Source organism: Diceros bicornis, chromosome 39 (genome assembly GCF_020826845.1).
Source record: "Diceros bicornis minor isolate mBicDic1 chromosome 39, mDicBic1.mat.cur, whole genome shotgun sequence".
Classification (NCBI taxonomy): Eukaryota; Metazoa; Chordata; class Mammalia; order Perissodactyla; family Rhinocerotidae; genus Diceros; species Diceros bicornis.
In genome coordinates, this window is record NC_080778.1 from 12652890 (window position 1) to 12673010 (window position 20121).

The window sequence follows — 20121 nt, forward strand, 5'->3', positions numbered from 1 at the left end:
GGAGGTACATCATTTGGGAATATTCTCAGCCTTCAATTTAGGACCAAGCAAAAGGTGAGGAAACCAGGTGAAAACCTGAGAAACAGACATGAGCAGAGCCAGTCCTGTGATCTCCCCTACCACTCAAACTTCTGCAGCATTGGTTAAGAGGAATTTAACTTAATCGCTTGTCTAAAACAAGGTTATGAGCCAAAGTGATTTTTTTTTAAAGCTGTGAGATTTGGTTTTATTGACAAATTCTAAAAGACAAGAATAGTTGGCGACATAAAGGGGAAATTTCCCAGTACTGTACCTTACCATCAGACGTAATTAGGAAGAGAAGGGCTGAAAGTGTCTCAGGACCCATCCCAATATCCTTCGCCCTGGCCAGCCTAGAAGTTCCCCAGCAAGGTAAGGAACATTGACCGGGTCCACTGAGTGCCTTTAATATCTTCCCAACACCACTGAATCTGGCTCCAGCATGGCCATGTGGCAACAGCAAAGACAGAAATAATCATGACTCTATGTCACGAAATGACCTCACCAAAGAACTGGAGGATTTTCCTGCCTTACATGTGTTCTTTTCACCACGCATTAACATCTTGATCATACTGATGTGCTAATTTGGGGGCTTGTCTTACAACTTTCACGACCACAGTATGCACAGAATGAGCATTAAATTTTATCTGGGTGGTTTTTTACTCTAAAATTCTCTCTGCTGGCTGCCTGTATCTCCCTTCTCTCCAATCTTCTGTCCCTGGCTGTCACCTGCCCTCCCTTCCCTTGTTCTTTCTTCATACTCTCTTGGACTTAGAGATTTCTGGACTCGTAACACCAAGTGACTTTGAGACACTGTCCAGTCCATTCATCCATTCTCTCATCCAAAACTATTTATTAAGCATGTACTATGTAGTAGACACTGTTCTAGATGCTGGTCCATCGCATCCCCATCCCAGAAACTTCAGCCACAGCCACACGTATATAACTCCAGACAGAAGAGAATCTATGCTCCTCTTTCAACATCAACAGACTATTTCACAGCATCCCTTGATAACTCAGAGCAGTGACCCGGATCGCGGGACAGAGTTCCCCTGACAGGCGGATGTAAATTAATGTTCAGTGACACTATCAGAAAAATCCAATAGCCACCTTCGCACCCTTGGAGCACACAGTCTTTCCTCTCCTTTGTCTGGCATGACCATGGAGCCAAAATACACTAAACGCTCCTCAATTATACGAACGTAATCCTACACGTCTTAACAGTAACAAAAAAGTCTGTTTATTTAAACTTCACCTCTAGCTCATCAATGGCCTCTGTGGAAGGCAGAAAGGTGGGTGTCCAGGCCATTCCAGAGCCGGACAGCATCCGAATCCCTGGGCAGAGGGGCTTGGGCACCTTGTCTGCCTCCCTGGGTGATTCCGATGAGCACCAGGTTTGAGAACCACTCCTTTGGTGGAGAACGTAGGCTTTAGCATCAGCCCATCCTGGGTACTGAACAACGTTTACTTGTCTATAAAACAGGGAGTCTGCCTTGAAAGACTGTTGAAAGGGTTGCAGTTAATACACGCAATGTGCCCAGCATGCACAGTAGGTGCTCAATAACAGAAGCTATTATTACTGTTGTTGCTTTTATCATATCACTATTATTTAGGGCTCAACTATCCTTCTGTGTGTGTGTGTGTGAGGAAGATCAGCCCTGAGCTAACATCCATGCCAATCTTCCTCTTTTTGCTGAGGAAGACTGGCCCTGAGCTAACATCTATTGCCAATCCTCCTCCTTTTGTTCCCTTTTTCTCCCCAAAGCCCCAGTAGATAGTTGTATGTCATAGGTGCACATCCTTCTAGTTGCCTATGTGGGACACGGCCTCAGCATGGCCAGAGAAGCAGTGTGTTGGTGTGCGCCCGGGATCAGAACCCAGGCCACCAGCAGTGGAGCGCGCGCACTTAACCGCTAAGCCACGGGGCCGGTCCCAGGACTCAACTATCTTAACAGCTGATTACAACTTCTTTGAATTAGTTTTCAAAGAACCATGAAACACCAGGAAAGGGTATTTCGACTAAAAAAGCACATTCCTTTCAGTTATCTGAATACAACTGTCTTAAACAAAACTCATCTTCGCCATTCTTCTCTGTCTCCTCATTAATGATACAGCAATATGGGCTGGCCCCGTGGCCTAGTAGTTAAGTTCAGCGTGCTCTGCTTCAGCCACCTGGATTCCATTCCCAGGTGCAGACCTACGCGACTCTGGCAGCCATGCTGTGGCAGTGACCCACATACAAAATAGAGGAAGACTGGCAAAGATGTTAGCTCAGGGTTAATTTTCCGCAGCCAAAAAATAAAATAATAATAATAATATAGCAATATGGAAAATTATAGGAACTTAATGCCCAATCTTTCTCTGAACCTGTATTTCTGTATTTGAGAGGCCACACATGGAAAGCAGCATGTTCCTAAGAGTTTTACGGATCACATCTGACTAGAATGCAAGGCCAATTTCGTGTGTCCCCACATAACAGCCTTATACAGGCCACCCTTTAAAAAAAAAAAAGTCATTCAAGGTTTGGCTGCTGATGCACCACCACCTTGACAATTTTCCCGCCTCGTCTGAGCCCAGCTGGCAGCTCTCTCAGGAGGGCCACTCTGCCTTGAACCCTGTGCTGGCCTTGCTCCTCCTCTAATCACAGAATGACTCCCTGTCTTCTCAGGTGCAAGCCGCTCCCCCCTACCTCCACCCCAGCATTAATCTAATTTTGTGGACATACTGGCTGCTCCTCCTCCCCAACTGCACATAAAGATGCTGGTAAGACATCAGTCCTGCCACCTACAGACTGTCACTCCTTATGTCTGTCGTGTTAACAGAAATCTATGAAAGGCCCCACATTCTGCCGGATCACGACCAGACACTTTTCCTGATTTTTCTGTTAACCTTCATATGAAAAGGAAACAAGTCTTCCTCAAGTCAAGGGATAATTTTGCTTCCCTCTTAGCCCACTGTATCCATTAAGCACGTTCCCCATACAGACGTCCTCTTCTGCACCCCACAGAAGGAGCTAGGTATCAAGAAGGCCTCCCACAGAGCCCATAACGGATGCTCTGACCCATAATATTTCATAAGCCCTAATGTACACAGGAAAGGCTCTGCTCTGAAAGCCACACAAAAGCACTCATAAATCTCACACTGCCCTAATCATCCCCTCCTTTTGCTAAGAAACTAGTTGGAGTACCACTTCAGACCCATTATTCTTATAATGAGAACTTTCCTCTGAATACTCTGTCACATCAACCTAATCTAGTGTCATGACTATTATTTACACTGAATCTTACTTTAATTTCAGGTATGTTTACTACAAAGCAAAGGTAAACATTCTTTAAAACTAGTTTTGTCTAATAAAAATCCAAAACTTCACTGCTTTTTAATTACTTTTATTAATCATTACAGAACTGAGTAAGAACTCTCACATGAGTAAAGCCATCTCTATAAGTATCAATTTACTTTAAAATTTTATAGTGCGAAGACAAAGAAACATGCTGATTGTTTCAGATACGGGTGATATATCCATCTCTCCGACTTTCTAATGACTTCTACTTTTGAAAGTCTAAATTAAATGTATTTAAGCTCGTCCTTGCCTACAATATTAAAATTGTTTAATTCTCAAGTAGTATTAAGAAACAAAAATTCAAACAAGATTTCAAAGATTTCAGTTCGAAAGGAAGAGAAAGAGTAGAGTCAAAATTAATTAGAAATGCCCATAATGACGATTTCCTTTTTTAAAAGGATGTTGTTCCAAAACTCCGACATTTATCCGTCTCTCTCTCTCTCCGTATCTGTTGCTTTTCAGATCCTTCACATCAGCACATTATCCTCACCACGGAATATTTTCATCCTCGACAAGGCAGAAAGCTCGCCTGCCGCCCTGTGTTATGTGTCCGCGTTCCGTTTGAATCCAATTTCCTTGCATTACCTCTGCCCAGGTCAGGGATGAATGGCTGTCAAATTCCCAGTGGAATAAAAAGAAAAACCCTTTCTTCCTGAGGCAGCAAGTTTCAATTCACAGAGCACATGGCTAATCTACATATGTGAAGGTCACGGTACTTCAGTCAAAGAGGTTAAGAATGGAACAGCTCACGTAAGGGGTTGTCTTAAACATCTTGGCATGATGCCCAACAAGTAAGACTGTTGAAAAGCAATAGATAGCTTCTGGCAGCAGCAAGGGGAAAAATATTTTGATCATGTGACACCGCACACACTACCTAGTTTATTTCATGTGCGAGACTTTGCGAGTCCCTAAGAAATACCACATATGCAAATCAAATCCAGATTTCAGCCTTACCAACTTAGCCATGCTAGTACACCTCCCTCTTCCTAAAATGCATCGATATGAAATTTCTAGATGAACCGAGAATAAAACTTCAGCATATTGACAACCAGTTGGCTCAAATATCTTAACAGCTGATTACAACTTCTTTGCCTTAGTTTTTCAAAGAACCATGAAACACCAGGAAACGACGGTACTGAGACTAAAAAAGCACGTTCCTTTAAGTTATCCGAATATAACTGCCTTAAATAAAATTCATCTTCTCCATTCTTCTCTCTCCTCATTAATAATATAGCAATATGGAAAATTATAGGAACTTAATGCACAAGAAAAGACAAAACACAAAATTGCTTTTCACGTCCTATCTTCACTAATTAATTGTTGAATAAGAGGAAAACACTACTGCTTTCAAGCGCTCATACTTGTGACAAACGTCTTAATGGAGGAGGAAGGAGAAGTCTTGCCACGTGTACTAGATACCAGGTGAGAAACCAAGGGGAGAACCAAGACTTCCACAGAGCACGACTCTGCCTGCTGTTAGCATGGCACCTTCTTGAGTGTTTTCTCTATCCAGCCAAACGAAATTAAAGGGAGATGGCACCAAGACTCGGGAAAGGGAAGATTTTCAAACCCAGCAAAATCATAACAAACGTTGACTACAATTTTTAAAACTTTTCAACAGTTAACAATAATCAACTACTTATGGAATACATGGAGAAAATTAATTAGAAGCAAAGATCCATTTCACCAATTTGCAAATTGTCTGCCTACCACCAATTTCCTTCAACTCAAAATTTAGATTGCTTAAGAGGACAGAGTTATTCAATCCATATTTCTTATTAATGGAATAGTAAAGAAAATAAAAATATCCCCCAAACTATCTTATTTATTTTAATCACCAATATTCACTTGTTAATCTAAGGATATTCCTCTATGCTGAACAACGAACAACACAATGTCTAACAATTGTCAAACATTCTCCGGGTATCTTTTTATCTGGTACAGTGCCCCTACACCAAGGTCACTAAACATTTGTTGGTGGTGAAATTAAATGTTCCAATGACCAATCTTCTGAATTTATTTTTCCTTATCAGTTAAAAAAATATATGACTGTAAAAAAAAAAAAAAAGGAAAACTACAGCAGACATTTCAGAAATGTGATCAATTGCTCCAAAACTTACTTTTCCTAAACTCTTGGCAAGGTAAAGATATATTAGGCAATAAAAAACTGAAACTGTCTGGATTAGAAATAAGCTTCAAGTATTAACCTATTCGTTCTGAGAAGAAAGACTAACAGGCTGTTAAATTAACCAATACAGAACCACATGTATCTCACTTTAATTCCTTACCCATGAGAAAGTACAATTCTTTGTGACTTCATGAAAACGTCCCTCCCTTTCCTTGTCAGGTAGTATATCACTTCTTTACCCAGTCTACCTCTCACAACAGTCTCATGAGTTAAGTATTCTCTCCCATCTCTTTAGAAATGAGGGAACTACAAACCTCAGAGAGGTGAATAACCTGCCTGAGGTCACACAGGTGGTAAATGTCCCATCTTGCAGGTTCTCTAACCGGCACACCTTTGGCCCCCTGCCCTTGGCCCTGCTCCCATCCCCACTCCTCTTCACCTGGTTAACTTCTACTGCCGACCAGGTCTTGGTTTATTAGATCTGATTTAGGGACACAGCCTTTCTACTCCTACCCCCACCCCAACGTAGTCTGTGAGATATCCCTCTCACATCAGAACTTCTCCCACCCGAACCTTTTACACTGTATTGTGTGTCATGCTTCCTTGTCCTCAGTCACTGCATTGTCAATTCATCAAGGTCCAGGCCCTAGTCACCCAGGGATCCATCATCCATCATGGCAGCAGGCACACAGTAGGCTCTCCACAGACATCTGCCTGATGCCCCGGCTCTTGCCACAATGACACAAACCTATGGTCACAAAGCCCTGACGTAGAATGAATTTCAATACAGTGCAGGTAAATGAACAGAATTTTAAATCCCTTATGCTAATGATACTAAAAAGTCATTTCTTTAGGGGGAAAATCACTATATGATATTTAAAACAAAAACCAAGTTCAGATCACTTTCTCATCAATGTCATAGCACCTAAGAACAATCTTCAAGTACACTGACCTTCCACAGGAAACAGGGAAACCCTGACTGAACAGATTTCCTTGCAACTGATATTGGAAATGTACAGTACACTAGTCAGGAAATGTTCGGTTTGGATACACTATCAACTACTCTTCAAATAGTTCTTAGATGATGCACTCTGAGGGATACAGTCTTTCTGCAGAGAATTGCAGAAGAGTAATGTAGCCATTCATTTTAATTTCCACTTTGTGAAACACCAGGAGTCGGATAATTCACCAGGGAAAATTATTTTCCCTGTTATATTTACTCTTTGTATCTTAAGCACCAAGTGGTGCTCAGTAAGTATTTGTTCATAATAGAATTAAATTTTGTCCCTGATACTTATATAAATCTCGGCATTAAAAAAAAAAAAAAACTGTTCTTCTCTACATATTTGAGCATTCTCAGATTTGACACTCCCTATTTTGACTATTCGAGCAGCCCTAAATCTCCATGATATGTAAATTATAATCTTGCTAAGGACCCAATCTGAATCACACATCTAGTGAAGGCGAAGCAGATAGGGAAGTTACTTAACTAATGAGAGACCAAAGTCCACCACCCAGAGTCTCAAAGAAGCCTGGTTTTATATTTTTGAAACTTCGTTCCTTTGCAAAAGGCACTTCCCCTAAAAAGCCAGTCATTTTTGCAGATCATGAAAGTGAAAAGGTCTAAGAGGTATAAGAAAGGAATGACTCGTGGCCAGAGAACAGAATTTACTAATGAATATTAAGGATGGGAGACTGAATGGGGCAGCGGCTTGGAGCCAATGACATCGGTCCCCCGTAGGCTCTATTGGTAAACCAAAACCCATTCATGGAACTGTTTCCAAGAGTCCCAATCGGTACAAAACTACATTTTGTGAGGGAAATTACAGTGGAATTTGCAAAATCTGTGTATTTGCACAGGTCTCAGTTTATAATCACTAAACATGTCTGGGATCTAGTGTAGTTTAATAAGATGTTCAGTGGTGCATAGCTGATTAGGCACTTTATTTTATTCTTTTTTAATTCAAAGCAGCAAAGAATTTTGCAGCTGGGAGAGACTAGGGGTCACCTAATTGATGGAGGCAGGGGCTTGTCCTCCACCACACCCTGAAGCGTGGCAGGGCCGGGCAGAGAACAAGAACTCAGGTGCCCCCTTCCCCACCGGTGGGGAAGGAAGAGGTGCCACAAAGACGCCACAGGATTTACCGTGATGACCTCGGTGATGACCCCACCCAGCAGGCGACATTCCAGATAAGGAAACTGAGCACCTGAAGCATCTCAGGGACAATGGGCTCTGAAGCCTACAAATGAATCAAGGTCTGCCCAACTGCAAGCCCGCTCTCTCCATTATATCAGGATGCCTCGCAATACCTTCGTACTCTCTCATAACTCCTCATAATCACAGAAATAAACTAATATACAAGAAACATACCAGTTCCCTTAGAAACATGTCTGCTTCTTCAGAAAGATACTTGCTCAGCAGTAGCAATGTTTTACATTTCTATTTCCAAGGTCATTTATAATTCATTGGGTAAAGCAAATTTACTATTAAAAAAATACAAACTGGAAGCAGAAAATTTAAAGGATATTAAAATGGGTTTATAGCTTGATATATATATAGAGAGAGAGTCACTGAATCTTAAAATTTGCTTCTTAAAATTTCAGATATTAGACATCAAATTCTAGACGAATTTTAGAATTACCAATCATTTCAAAATAAGGCTCTGAAATATGGTGAATGGTTTAACTTCTAAGACGCTCATCACAAAAAGAAACAGGAGATACTAAGAATTCTGGAACAGCCTCCACTAATCATCAATGCCTCGCTTTCTGAAAGGTTTATTTCAGGACCCAGGAGCAGTAGCTGAATTTACTCCTCAGCCAGCATACATTATCTAAACAGTTACCAAAAATACTCCAGCAATCTAAGTATCTTCCTAAATCTGAGCAGACTGTTTTAACTTTTTTCCCAAGAGCCAGTATAATGGAGAAAACTGAGAAAAAGAAAAAGGACCATTCCATATAAATTTCAAAGTGATTCTATTTTCCTTCTTTTGGTTATTATTCTCTGTAGTGGATCTATATTTTGCTCTGGCACAAAGCCAGCAATTGATTGGTAGAAATGGAAAAGAGTCACCAGCTCCCATCCACTATATCACAACAATCTACAATTATTTGTTTGGCCAAAATCCACTCCCCTACCCAAAAAAAGCAGGGCAACAGACAGCTGACCCACGTGGTTGCTATTTGCACTTTGTTTAAATGAGCCAGTTGGAAGTCCACAATGCCAAAAATACCAAGCCCAGGTACAGTGGGGGCAGGCACTGGCAGTAGGTCTCTGCCTGAACTGCACACAGGAGCAAAAGCGATACCCAGACCCTGGCTACCATCTGTGTCTGGCACAGGGCTGATGAAGAAAATGGGTGCTCAATAAATATTTGCCAATTGATCGTCTGGAGAAGATATTTATCTAACACACACCTCATGGCATACACAAAGGCTAAATGTTTACATCTTAAGAAATTAACTGTTGCTTCCCCATTCCAGCTCTTAAATCACAGTTCATTTTCTCTGTGCCCTCGGTGGCATCCTGTGTTTAAGTACATAACTGATAATAGAAAGATGCAACTACGTTTCAGCATCAATAGCAGCTAAAATACAATTCCAACGTTTTACACCAAAAAAACCTGTTTACAAGAAAGACTTACCGGCATCTAAGAAGGATCCCTTAGCAGCTGCCTCTAAAATTTAATTAAAAGGCCCATCACCTTAATTTAGGAAATTTTCCACATACAACAAATTTCTGCAGTTTTGCAGAGGACTACAAATTAAAGACATGAGGGAAGAAGCACAAATTTGGGACACAGAACATGATGAAAAAGGACACAGCATCCCGTGTGTTGGTTGTTTGCTCTGGGCTGGGAGGGTAGGATGCCCCAAAACTTAAAGCACCAACAGAAAAAAATGATCATTATAAATGATTTTCACATAGTAGAAAGATAGAACCAATCATTTAAAAAAGAGGCAAAATATGTAAAAGATGTAAGTAAGTAAAGGGGAAAATGATGATGCTAACTGTTCATTTCTATATCCTATTATCTAACAAAGTATCCCAAACCTTTAAGCAAAAGGGCTTCAAAAAGCTTCTTTTAAACTTTTAATGATATAACTGACAATGAAACAACTAATCTACACGATACACATTTCCAGACAGACAAAACCTGGGAAGATTACCCAAAAGCTAGAATTGGGAGGAAGTGATGGATTAAAAACTAAAAAACAAAAACCCCCGTTAGTGTTCCCATGGAACATTTGAGGAAGAATTTACTAATACACTATGAAGAGGCAAGATCAACAGTTATAAAATAAGATTATTTTGCTTACCATACACATTAATAACTAGCAATTTTAAAATCTGACATGAAGAAAGGGAAGAAAAATATATTTTTTATTTCAATTTGGGAAGATGAAAAAGTTCTGGAAATGGATGGGGTGGGTGATGGTTGCACAACAACGTGAATGTACATAATGCCACTGAACTGTACACCTAAAAACGGGTCAAATGATAAATTTCATGTTACGTATATTTTATCACAATAAAAAATATATATATAATTTTTTTAGCATCTCATATAAAAAAATGTGGTCTAGGATTTTCTTCTGGATTTCATCAAATATGGCTTCCCTTCGAGAGTCATCTAATAAGGAATGACTTCTTGTCTGGTTCTCAAGTTTCATCTTTCTTCGAGGCCCAAACAAGACACTGAGAAGTGCATCCTACAGAAGACGCTGAGCAGAGGCCAAAGCTAGTTCAGTTCAAAAGGACTGTCTTGCTGTGACAGATCTATTCCAGATTCTGCTGCCATCTACCTAAGAGTGTTTGTTGGTAAACCGGATATGCTTAAGATTTGAGGGCTTTAGTCTCTTTCCTAGCAATAAATATCATTCAAGAAACAAATTAATTTCATCATTAGTTCATCTGTCAAATTCAGTAGCCTTCTAATATTCCTGGCATTGATCCATTCAGAAGTGGGTTTAAAAACTGCCTATTGGATCCTATCCAAATAAGTAATTCTAAGGAAATAGTTTTCTTAGAATTACTCCAAGTTAAAGACTTTGAAAATAGAACATGTTTGCTGGAAACACATATTTTACTTTGATAAATTCACTCAGTCACTCAATTAGCGTGAATTGTTAAGGTAAAACTACAGATGAGTACCAATAATTCCATTCATTCCAATGGTAGCAGAAGGCAAAACAAGTGGATACTTAATAATACATAGGTAATGATACCTAAATCATTTTCTTTTCATCAAATTTCTAAAAGAAAAAGTCACTAAAGTATACCAAGTTGTTTGATCAAAATTAATTCAACCACCCAGTTAAACCAAAAGGGCCACTTAGTCTTGTATAAATGTCCTCCAAACTGCAAAAAGCAAAATTGTATAATATATGATATACAAATATATCCCTGGTGGATGTGCAGTTTTGCCTGGTACTTCTCCTCCACCCCACAGGGAACCAGGACCTGGGATTCCTCAACCTCAAGCATGCATACACAGCAAGTGTGCAGGTCTACTTTACATATCCACTGAGAATCTGTGTGAATCTCCTGAGAAAGAAAGAATACCTCTAAAAAGGCATGCGACCAAAAATTACCCAATTCCAGAAAGGCCTCGGACGTGGATGGGCCCTAAAGTATAAACAGCATTATAAAATTTTGTAACATCCATTTTGAAAACCTTGCAAAAAAATAATTAATGGAATTTAAGTGTTATTAATATTCATTTTGAGCCTCCACAAATCTGTTGTTTTAAGTAACACACAACAGTTCTCTCAAACATAAATAAAAGCCTCAAATTTACTAATCTACACACAGCCCAAAATGTAAGTGACATAATGAAATATTAGTTCCATTCCTCAAATATGGATCAAAGCACACAGGTCCATTAACTGAGCAGTGTCCGTCTAGTGCAGAGTAATTGAACAGCCTCCAGATTTAGGACACTAGGCAAAAAGCTAACACAGTTCAGGCCAATACATCCAAAATTTGCATCTCCAAATCAGTCTTCAAAATAAGTAGCAAAATTTCATAGACCCCAACAAATTTTAAATCAAACCACTCTCTTCCTAGGAGAGGACAGGGTTAAATAAATGAAATGATCATCTTTTCGGTTTGCCTGTCATATTGGTATTTATCCTGTGGAAATAAGTGAGTTCCTATTTCAGAAGTCATTTTTTTAGATACACTTTGCCCCAAATTATAAAGTAATAAAGTCCATTCATAAGAAATAGAACTGACAACTTGACCCCATTCTATTACACCTGTTTTCTTCAAAATGCGTCTGTGTCTAATAAAACTACCTAATGAGTTTATACTAAGAGTCTTCTCTACATTGTCTTACATTTTTAAAATCAGTTCTCAAACCGGAATTAATACTATTTTTATACCAGCCTGAAGATGTTATTCTCTCAATCCTAATGAAGGACCACGATATTTAGAGGGTAGGTACATTAGTAAAAGTGTCTAAGTGTGACCTGGATTATTTCCATATCCATAACACACTTCTGATACAATATGACACTGGGGAAAATGGAACAAGTATAAAAACCCTTGCCAAAAATCCATTCCTAAATGTAGATAAAAAACAAAAGCAAAGAAAAAAGAGGGACTAGGGTTTATCATTATAGACCCAAGGTAAGAATACGTCGCTCCCTGGAACATAGTTATCGATTTTGTGTTACTATAAACGTAAATTTAAGTGATAGCTGACTTAAAAGAGCAGGTGCCATGAACAAAAAACAAATTGTCAAAATAAGTACACAGAAGTTGGGATCCCCAATGAAAACAGTTTTCAGCCATGCATAATTTCACCCCAGATAACCTAGGAAAACAGAAAACTGGATAGACGTTTCTGTTACATTTTCTTTGTTTTTTAAATAATAGGCCTTTTTTGTGAACCACAGATGCCAATTCTACCTCTTCTGACGGCAGAGCAGCCAGCCAGCCACACCTCGGCAAATAGATCAATTTAAGCCACAAAAATTTCTTTACAAGATTTAAAATCTCCGATAGGGTACGATTTCATGGGGAGGGGAAGTGGGGAGTGATGTTAAGCTAAAATGCATCTTATACCAATTTTAAGGTGATCAGACTGTAACTTCCTGCTTTGTAAGCCAGCTAATCACTTTTCTTTTAATGGTAAATAAGGCTCTTTTTAAAATTACATTATATTGTATTTTATAAAACTAAAGTTAAAATAGCATTAATGGAATTCAGCACCAATGTGGACATCATAAAACCTTAGTAATGTGAGCAGACCTCAGTATTTCTTTTGAGACTGCTCTATCTGAATACTTTATCTCACAAAAACCCAAAACAAACTGTATGGCAAAATGGCTTATTTCACTTTTTAAAAAGACCCTCCCGCTACAATATATGCATATGTTTTGTTCTCAATTACAAAAACATCTGCCACCCAATATAAACCATTCCTAAAATCAAAAATGAAACTAAACGTGTTAAAAGCCACAAGAACATTTCATCATTTAACAACGTGATTTAATAGTATTTTATGACCTATACTTATGTAGTAATTTAATATTTTGGACAAATGACTGTTTCTTAGTATAATTATCATTACAAATACTAAATAATACCAGCCTTCCAAAAAGAAAAAATATCAAAAAGACATTCCACATGTTATACGATAAGGTACCTAAAAGAAATCTGTGAATCTAGGTCATATGCCCGTCATTTTTCTTCCCCCTCAAAAATAAAAAAGCTATTCCCAAGGGTCACACTGAGGACATAATGGATTCACTCTCATTCCAAGAAAACAAAATACTTAAAATGATTGGTACCATTAAGAAATAACACTCTAAAGTAACACAGACCTACAGCTGCCTCTGTCATCCCTCGTTTCTAGCTTACAAAGATGTGAATTTTAAACTGTCCCTTTAAAAGCAAGCTGACAAAACAAATCTTTTTAAAATTAATTACATGGGTTTATTTACACAAGGTTTCTATGTTTTAATTGTGCAAATCAAAAGTAAAAATTGAAATCGCAAGTTTTCTATCAAGAATAGGAAATATATTATTATTAAAAGTACAACTCCACTAACTGAAGATTTGAAAGCAGCGGACACTAACGTCCTCAGCCTGGGATTCACGTGATTATCTGTTAAATTAAGTCCTGCAATCACTCTGATAAGTCTCTTCTCTAAGATATGATTTTTATTAAAATACACCTTCCTAAAATAAACGAGCTGTGTAAAAATATATATTACAATCACTGTTATTCCTTTGTAACAGATCAGAATTTTAAAAACTTTCATAGCGTTAAGATGCCTATGAAAGAAAAATTATTTGGAAGACACACACCCAGCACAACTTGCATGCAAGTTTCCCTAATACACTGTGTAAGCAGCTCAAATAAGGCTCACATTACCTAATCTAACAAAATAATCAAGGAAAAAAAAAAAAAAGATTCCTGGGGCATTTCTGTATTCTCCAAATCAGAAGCAAATATAAAATGATTTTTAGTATTTCACAAGAATATCCACTTTTTCCCTTTTAACTAATTGTTGTCTGCCAAAATCATTATATAGTTTCCTCATGTCACGTTTTTTAAATATAATGTCAACTCTAACTAAAGCTCTTCATCCACAAACATCTTAAAACGGTCCGAATTAACACAACAATTACTGGAAATATAGCTCCAATCTTGTTATAAAGCTAATGAAATATCACTGAAAGACATTGCTGCATATCAGAATCTTGAAATTCTTAATGTTATAACTTTTAATTTTATATTAAACTACATGCGCTAACATAATTCAAATTTTTTCATAGTTTAATCTGTGAAGAGTACTTTTATAAAAGCTTTACAAATCCAAAAATTGGTAAAATTCTTGTTTAATTATTTTTCAATTGCCATATCCTCACCCTACAGTTAAAGTCCGTGCTATATGCAACGTCCATCTCAAGATTGTCAAAGGCCTGAATTTTGTTAAATGCCCAATCCTGGACACATTAGCCCAATCCTGGACACCAGCGTAATGTTTTTATGTATTTAATCCTCTTATTAATAACTATGATTCATAATAACTTAAGCTTTAAATAATATTCAACCTTACATCTGCTTGTAATAGAGCTCAGTTATTATTTGTGGCAAGAATTTTTGTGACTGTACTCCTCAGCACTTCTATTTACATCAGCAGTGCTAAATGCCCAATGGTGAGAGGGGAGCCAATCAGATGGCAGATTAGATGTCAACTCGGAGGCTGCTGTCTGGAGACTATTACAGCCAGTTTACCTCCACAATTCAAATTCCAAACCTTGCAAAGGAGATCAAGTCAGTCTTTAGGCTCAGCCTACGAGCAAGAAACAGCAAGAGCGCAGGACACTTCCTAATAACGCAGTAGGACTCGGGTGACAGCAAATTCAAGAAAATCCAAATAAATCCGATCCCAAAAGATCCATTTTCACTGCTCTGCTATTTTCCTGCACTTGCTGAATAAAAAGTGTGCCTCGTCCATGATCAAAATAAGTTCAATTTAACCGGAATGTGTTGCTTGAACACAGCCTCTCTGTTGAAGGTGACTCCTTTCAAGCAGCCTGGGCCAAATAATGGATTTCCTGGCTCTTCTTAGGAACGAATAGCTATATTTTAGAATATTTTCCCTCCACATCGTCGTAAATGCGGGTCTCATTTTTGCTACCGAACCGTCAAACTCAAAGCCCCGCATCGAATGTCTCGGCATGGCTGGGCAGAACTACGGAAAACATCCTCGGAGGCCACAAAGCTAACCTATTTTGCCTGCCTCCACCTTGTAAGCTAAGAGGGAACGCAGTGGGGCCGGAGGGAGGACAAAGTTCCCCCTTCTTTTCCCAGTTCCAGCTTATTGTTGGCGCGAACCGGGAAGACCTGGTCAATATCTCCGTCCAGCCCGCACTGGCCGGGAGCGCCTGTTCGGTTACAAAAGCGTCGCGCCGTCCCCGACTCCCGCACGCGGGCCCCGCGCCTGGGCCGGGGTGGCGAGGCGCGGCTGCTCGGCCACCGGGAACCCCGGCGCCCGGCCCGGCCCGGCCCGGCCCGCGGCGAGACCCCCTCCCAGGCCCCGGGGTCCCCCGGCCGCGCGCCCGGACATCGTGCGCTCCCCGGCCTCCGAGGGAGGCAGCCGCGAGTTAAGATGGCTTTGGGCGCCTCGCCCCCGCCTCCCCCGGCAGAGGACGCGGAAAAAGTACGCGGAAAGAAAGAAACTAGGGCTCGCGGCGCGCGCCCAGGCCGCCGCGGCGGAAGCAGGCCCGGCCGGCGCGGGGGTTACCTGCGATCTGCCCATGGTCGGGCCGGGGGTGCCGGGGCTCATCGCCGGGTGGCTCCTTTGTTGCGCGGCCGCCCAGGCCGGGCTGGCAGCGGCGTACTGGGCGCCCATGTCCTTGCCCAAGCCCATGCCCGCGGCCGCCTGCTGGCCGCCCGCCGCCGCCCCCGCCGCCGCCGCCGCCGCCTGGGACTGGGGCTGCGACGGCGGCGGCGGCGGCGGCGCGCTGGGGCTGCTGTAGTCGGGGTAGCTGCCGCCGTAGCTCCTCATCATGGGGCTGGGCGAGGTGAGCAGCTGGTTGAGGGTCGGGGTGGCCCCCGACGGGTGCTGGTTCTGCCCGGCGAAGCGCTGGAAGCCCCCCGCCGCCGCTGCCGCCGCCGCGCCGGCGGCCGCCTTGCTGAGGCTCGCGGCCCCGCCGCCCCCGGGGCCCATCATCATGCCGCCGCCCTGCTGCCGGGGGGAGCTCAGCACCCCGTACCCCGAGGACGAGCCCCCATAGCCGCCGCCGCCGCCGCCGCCTCCCGCTGCTGCTGCTGCCGCCGCCGCGGCCGCCGCCGCCACAGCTCCCGCTCCTGCTGCTCCTCCTCCTCCTCCTCCTCCTCCTCCGCTGCCTCCTCCTCCTCCGCCGCCGCCGCCGCCGCCGCCCGCGCTGGGCCGGCTGTAGCCCGGATAATGGTTGTACTGGCTGTTGGGGTACCCTTCGTGGGAGTTCTGCAGGGGGTCCATGCTGTTGGGGGCCCCGGCGGCGGCTGAGGCGGAGTGCATCATCCCCATCCCGGGGCTTTGTTGTCCGCCATGTTGATCAAAGCAAGGCCCAGCGCGGCCGCCGGGGCCGCCGCTAGCAGGGGCAGCGCTGCCATAGTAATTGTTAAACTCCGGGACGGCCGCCGGGCCGCCGCCGCCGCCGCCGCCGCCCCCGGGCACGGCGACCGGCGGCTGCTGCGCGCCCAGGGCGCCCAGGCCCGGGTGCTCGTAGCGGCCGCCCGCCGGCTCCCCCATCTTGGGCGGCGCGTCGTCCTCGTCGCCCGGCTTGCTCAGCAGAGGCTGGCCCGGGGGGTCGGCCTGGCTGCCCGCGGCACTGTCCTTGGCGCCTCCATGTTGCGGCTGCTCCATGTCGGGACCGGGCTGAGCCGCGCCGCCGCCCGCGCCGCCGAGGCTGTTGTTGTTGGAAATGGGATGTTGCTGCTGCTGCTGCTGCTGTTGCTGTTGCTGCTGCTGCTGCTGCTGGAACTGGTTTAGCTGCTGCTGTAGTGCGTGGTGGTGGTGGTGGAGGTGGTGGGCATGGTGGTGGTGGTGGTGGGCATGGTGGTGGTGGTGGTGCTGTGCGGCGGGGGCTTCGCCAACGGTTTTCAGTTTGTGGTTGGGGAGCAGCCCCGTCTCCATGGCCGAGCCCGGGCCCGCCGAGGAGGAAGAGGACGCCGCCGCGGAGGAGGAGGAGGAGGAGGACAGCGCGGCGGCGCTTCCAGCCTCCTTGAGAGCCGCCTCGGAGCCGCCGCTCTTGGCGCTGTTGGTGCTGGCGGCGGCGGCCGGCGCGCTCGCGTTATGGGCCATGTTCAGTTCGTGACGGGGGTGCAGGGGGTGGTGGTGCACACTATTCAGGCCGCCGCCGTCGCCGCCGCCCCCCAGCATGGGGCCCGGTGCCGCCGCCGCCGCCGCCGCGCCGCGCGCCCCCGCCTCCAGGTCCCGGGCCCCGGGCGCCGGCCGCGGCCCGGGGGGCGCCCGCCGATCGCCGCTGCCCGCCCGCGCCCGCGCCGCCGCCGCCGCTGCTGCCCGCGCGGCCATGATCGCCGCGGCGTGGCCAGGCCGGGCGGGGGGCGGGGGGAGACAATAAAACCCACTTTTTAGGCGGCGGCCCCTCCTGTGCGCATCCACGCGCCCCGACGGGAAGCGAGCGCGCCCCCTCCCCCTCCGCAGGCCCCGCCGGAGCCGGATCGGGAGTCACGCCTTACGGTCTGGGCCCGTTCCCGCGGGGGGATTTCATGGTGAAAGTTTTGAGTTCAGGTTTAAATGCAACTTTTTTCCTCTCTGCCCCGGATCTGGGGAAATACACGCCCGCCGGAGCCTCCCGGGCCCAGCAAGGCAGGAGAGGGAGCCGAGCGAGCCGAGCAACTATTATCCACTTCTCTCTGATGACTCGGTGCACTCGCAAAACGCGGACTGGACTCGGCCCGGGCCGCCGCCGCCCGCCCCGGCGCAGGCTCGCGGGCACCGGCGGCCCCGGGTCGGGGGCTCGGGCCGGCCCGGCGGGCGCCCGGGGCGCGGCGGCGTGGGGCGCCGGGAGGCTGCACCTTCCCCTCGTGCCTGCGTCTCCTTGCCGACCCGGCGTTCGCGTGTTTGTTTTCACGTCGGAAAGGCACGATCCAGAGGTGGAAAACGAGTCTGACGAGCAGACAAAAGAGGGAGAAGGGCTGGGGAACAAAGTTGCCGGTCGGCCTCGAAGGTTCCGAAGAGCCGCCGGAGAAAGAAAATATTTGGGCGATCTGGGCAGAAGATCGCTGCCTCGCCCAGGAGTTATGTAATTTTTCAGAATGGGAGCCTCGCTGTCTTGATGGCGGGCCGTCCGCGTAATTCCCACAACTTCTTCAAACTGCAAAATTAAGGGAGAGTTTAAGGGAAGGTTAGCCGCCTTCAAGGCGCGCTGTGCCCTGTACACAGCAGGTACTCAATACATGCGTACGATTGCACCTGCCCCAAAAATAATGTTGATATAACTTTTTAAAGGCACTTTATGTGTGTGTAGGCTTATCAATGAAAACTCAAAGTATTCCCAAAGGAGCATACAATGCACATGTCTGTTCTCTGGCTAAAGGGAAGTCCTCAAGTATGCAGAGCGGTGTGTTATGCTCCCAAGCACTTGCACATGGAGATTGAACTCTTGGTGCCATAATAGCGACAGCTAAGGTTTATCTCATATCTTCATAAATCCGTATGACACCTTTCATCATATTTCAGAGGTTAATGCTCACAATTAACCCTCTTGATGTGAGTTCATATCTAAGCAATGTGAAACAAAACTAAAACAAATACATGCTATATTTAATAAACATAAGCTCAATAATATCAGTCAAATCTAATCCTAGAGCAGAAATGTTTCATACTTTGTTCTTTTCAAAAGACTATTGTTTTATCACATTATGATATTTTAAGTGTTTTTATTATTGGAGATTCATCACCTAGGAACATTTTGAATTATCTTTACTAGCAGGACTTCTTAACCTAAGCAATGGCTCAGTTGTACTAGTGTGGACTCAGTTTTCATCCAGAGAAAGGCTTTGAAACCAGAGCTTTCAAGAGGTCACTGTAGCTGAAATAATATGTATGATTTTGGTAGAATGTAGTTTTCTAAAATAATTTCATTCTTAAGCTTTTCAGGAAGGCTCTTTTAGTTGATTTCAACTGCAGTGGTTATTTTTGTTTGCTTGACCAAATGCAGGTATGTTACATGACTAAATAGAAAAGGATAGATGGGAAAAACTGGGGACTAACTGGGGGGAAGGAGAAATCAGGGGAATCACCCAGGAGTCATTATAGAGTGTAGAAACAACAAATTGAATTCTATGCAAACGACTGAGAAACGGGTTATAGCATCATGTGTAAGAGAGAATAACAGAACTGTAAGATGAATTCATGCCAAATCATTCATCAGTTTTTGCCAAGAGAATACTACATCTTTGTTAGTATACCTTTTTGACATTTTCTCCCTTTATATATTCAAACCCATACTAATTATATGCATTACAGCACATAAGTTGAATTTTTAAAGTTTTTCATATGCAAATATAAATACGTCTGTTTTGTGTATGTGTGTATATACATGTATTCTAAAACCAATTACATATTTGTGCTTTTAGACACTTATAGTCAAACTAAATATATACATACAATCATAAAAGTATATTTTTTCTCACTGATAAAATATATCAAAGTCAATTCATACAAGTGTAGCCATATTTGGTGGCTTATTTTCACAGCTAATCCTAAAAGGGAAAATGAGTCACCAAGTTCAGCTCTGGCCCGTTTCTTAAAAATATTTTTTCATGTGGATAAATCATGAAACTAAAAAAAAAAAAGTAAGGATATAAGTTGAAATCTCTTTTAATTCCATTTGCTTCTGCAAGTCAACTAGAAGATTGGAACCAAGAGGCTATGAAGTAGAGGCCCTCAGCACAATGAAATCAATCTGCTATAAAAGGCGACACATGCCAGCTTCTCCTCCCGGATGGCAGGTGCCACACCCTAAAACAGACAGAAGGCACTGCAGTCTGTAAGAAAAGCACAACACAAAGCCAGCAGGACTGGGTTTTGTCTTTTAAACCACAGAGAATGCTCAAATACCTTTTTTAAAGCATCTTGCTGAAGATAAGTAGTGGGA

At 43.6% G+C, this 20121-nt stretch overlaps 1 protein-coding gene across 9 annotated transcripts in view; it reads right to left on the reverse strand.

The window, feature by feature from the left end:
- Positions 1–17825, reverse strand: part of ARID1B (AT-rich interaction domain 1B) — a 417978-nt gene extending 400153 nt beyond the window's left edge. For 8 of the 9 annotated variants that reach the window (XM_058534096.1, XM_058534092.1, XM_058534093.1 and 5 more), the window contains exon 1: positions 15756–17825. In XM_058534096.1, coding sequence (XP_058390079.1) covers positions 15756–17531 — 1776 coding nt within the window. In that variant the 5' untranslated portion in view covers positions 17532–17825. The remainder of the gene's footprint in view (positions 1–15755) is intronic. The other variant, XM_058534097.1, reaches the window with a different exon arrangement.
- Positions 17826–20121: the final 2296 nt, after the last annotated feature.